Below are 1,065 nucleotides of genomic sequence, written 5' to 3' on the forward strand. Positions count from 1 at the left end.
TCTACAACGGTGTACATGGTCGAAAACATGACCGAGACAGAGACAATAGCGATAATCGGAAAGCTCCAGCCACCAATGGTTTTTGTAAAAAGCTCCATGAGCTGCCTGGAAAATCCGAAATTGCTCTTCACTACCTCAACACCCGCACTGTGCATGACCCCCGCTCCGAGAATCATAAAGCAAATGGCGAGCACTATGGTGATAAGGAAGCCGAAGTTGAAATCAAATGCAGCGTCCTTCTGGTTCGCCATTTGCCCGGAGTCCTTGGCACGGGCGCAAGTCCAAATCGACTGCAATATAGAACCTTCCGCCGGAGTGGGCATGAAGCCCATGAGTGCGAGCAGGAAGGGAATAAGTGTGGTAGTGATCTTGGGCACGGCAAAGGCAGAAAAGGACCAGTCTATTCTCTGAATGACCAACGCCGTTGAAATGGCTATCATTACAGTGAATGTGCCCACTATGTACTTGGTAATCTTCTCCATCATCCGGTATTTTCCGGTTAGCAGCATGATAATGATGAATGCCAGCAACGCCCCGACTGCGAAGATGTTGTTCACCTTCAACCCGAGAGAGGCCTGAATAAGTCCGGCCGTAAAAAGACCTAGTGCCGCCGTAACAAAAACCATGCTAAAAATCTGAGCGGCCGCATAAATGAGAAAAACTAACCGCCCGTCCTTCCGGTAGCTGGCAATCAAGGTTTCTCCCGTTGCTGAAGAATACACCCCTCCAAAACACAGGGCCGGGTATTTCAAGAGACAGGCAATGACGATAACCAGTGCCAGACTGAGTCCGAAATTGGCTCCGGCCCGTGTGGCCTGAACAAGATGGGAAACGCCCACAGCAGCAGCGGCGTAGAGAATACCTGGTCCAATAACTTCAAAGAATTTACGCTCTGACGAACGACCTTCAATAGTCATTAAAAAAACCTCCAAACCTTTTAGTTACAGCCCCCCATGTAAGGGTCATATATATCAAGCCCCCCTGATACTGTCGATCCAACGTCCCCCACCTTGTCGAGCATCTGTTCCAGATCAATTCTCCGTCAAATTCAACCAGCATCTGTAT

General features: G+C 49.2%; 1 protein-coding gene across 2 annotated transcripts; it reads right to left on the reverse strand.

The window, feature by feature from the left end:
* Positions 1–917, reverse strand: KVP17_004477 (uncharacterized protein; the record flags this gene model as incomplete). 2 transcript variants are annotated; one of them, XM_068522696.1, is made up of 1 exon in its annotated part: positions 1–917. In XM_068522696.1, a coding segment is annotated over one exon (917 nt), but the record flags the coding sequence as incomplete, so codon positions are not given. The 2 variants fall into 2 exon arrangements, with proteins under 2 accessions (XP_068379088.1, XP_068379087.1); XM_068522695.1 differs by having other exon boundaries at positions 6–917.
* Positions 918–1,065: the final 148 nt, after the last annotated feature.

Source organism: the organism of the source record quoted next (assembly GCF_019968985.1).
Source record: "MAG: Porospora cf. gigantea B chromosome Unknown PgB_NODE_12436_length_1065_cov_4.01188, whole genome shotgun sequence".
In the NCBI taxonomy this organism is placed as follows: Eukaryota; Apicomplexa; class Conoidasida; order Eugregarinorida; family Porosporidae; genus Porospora; species Porospora cf. gigantea B.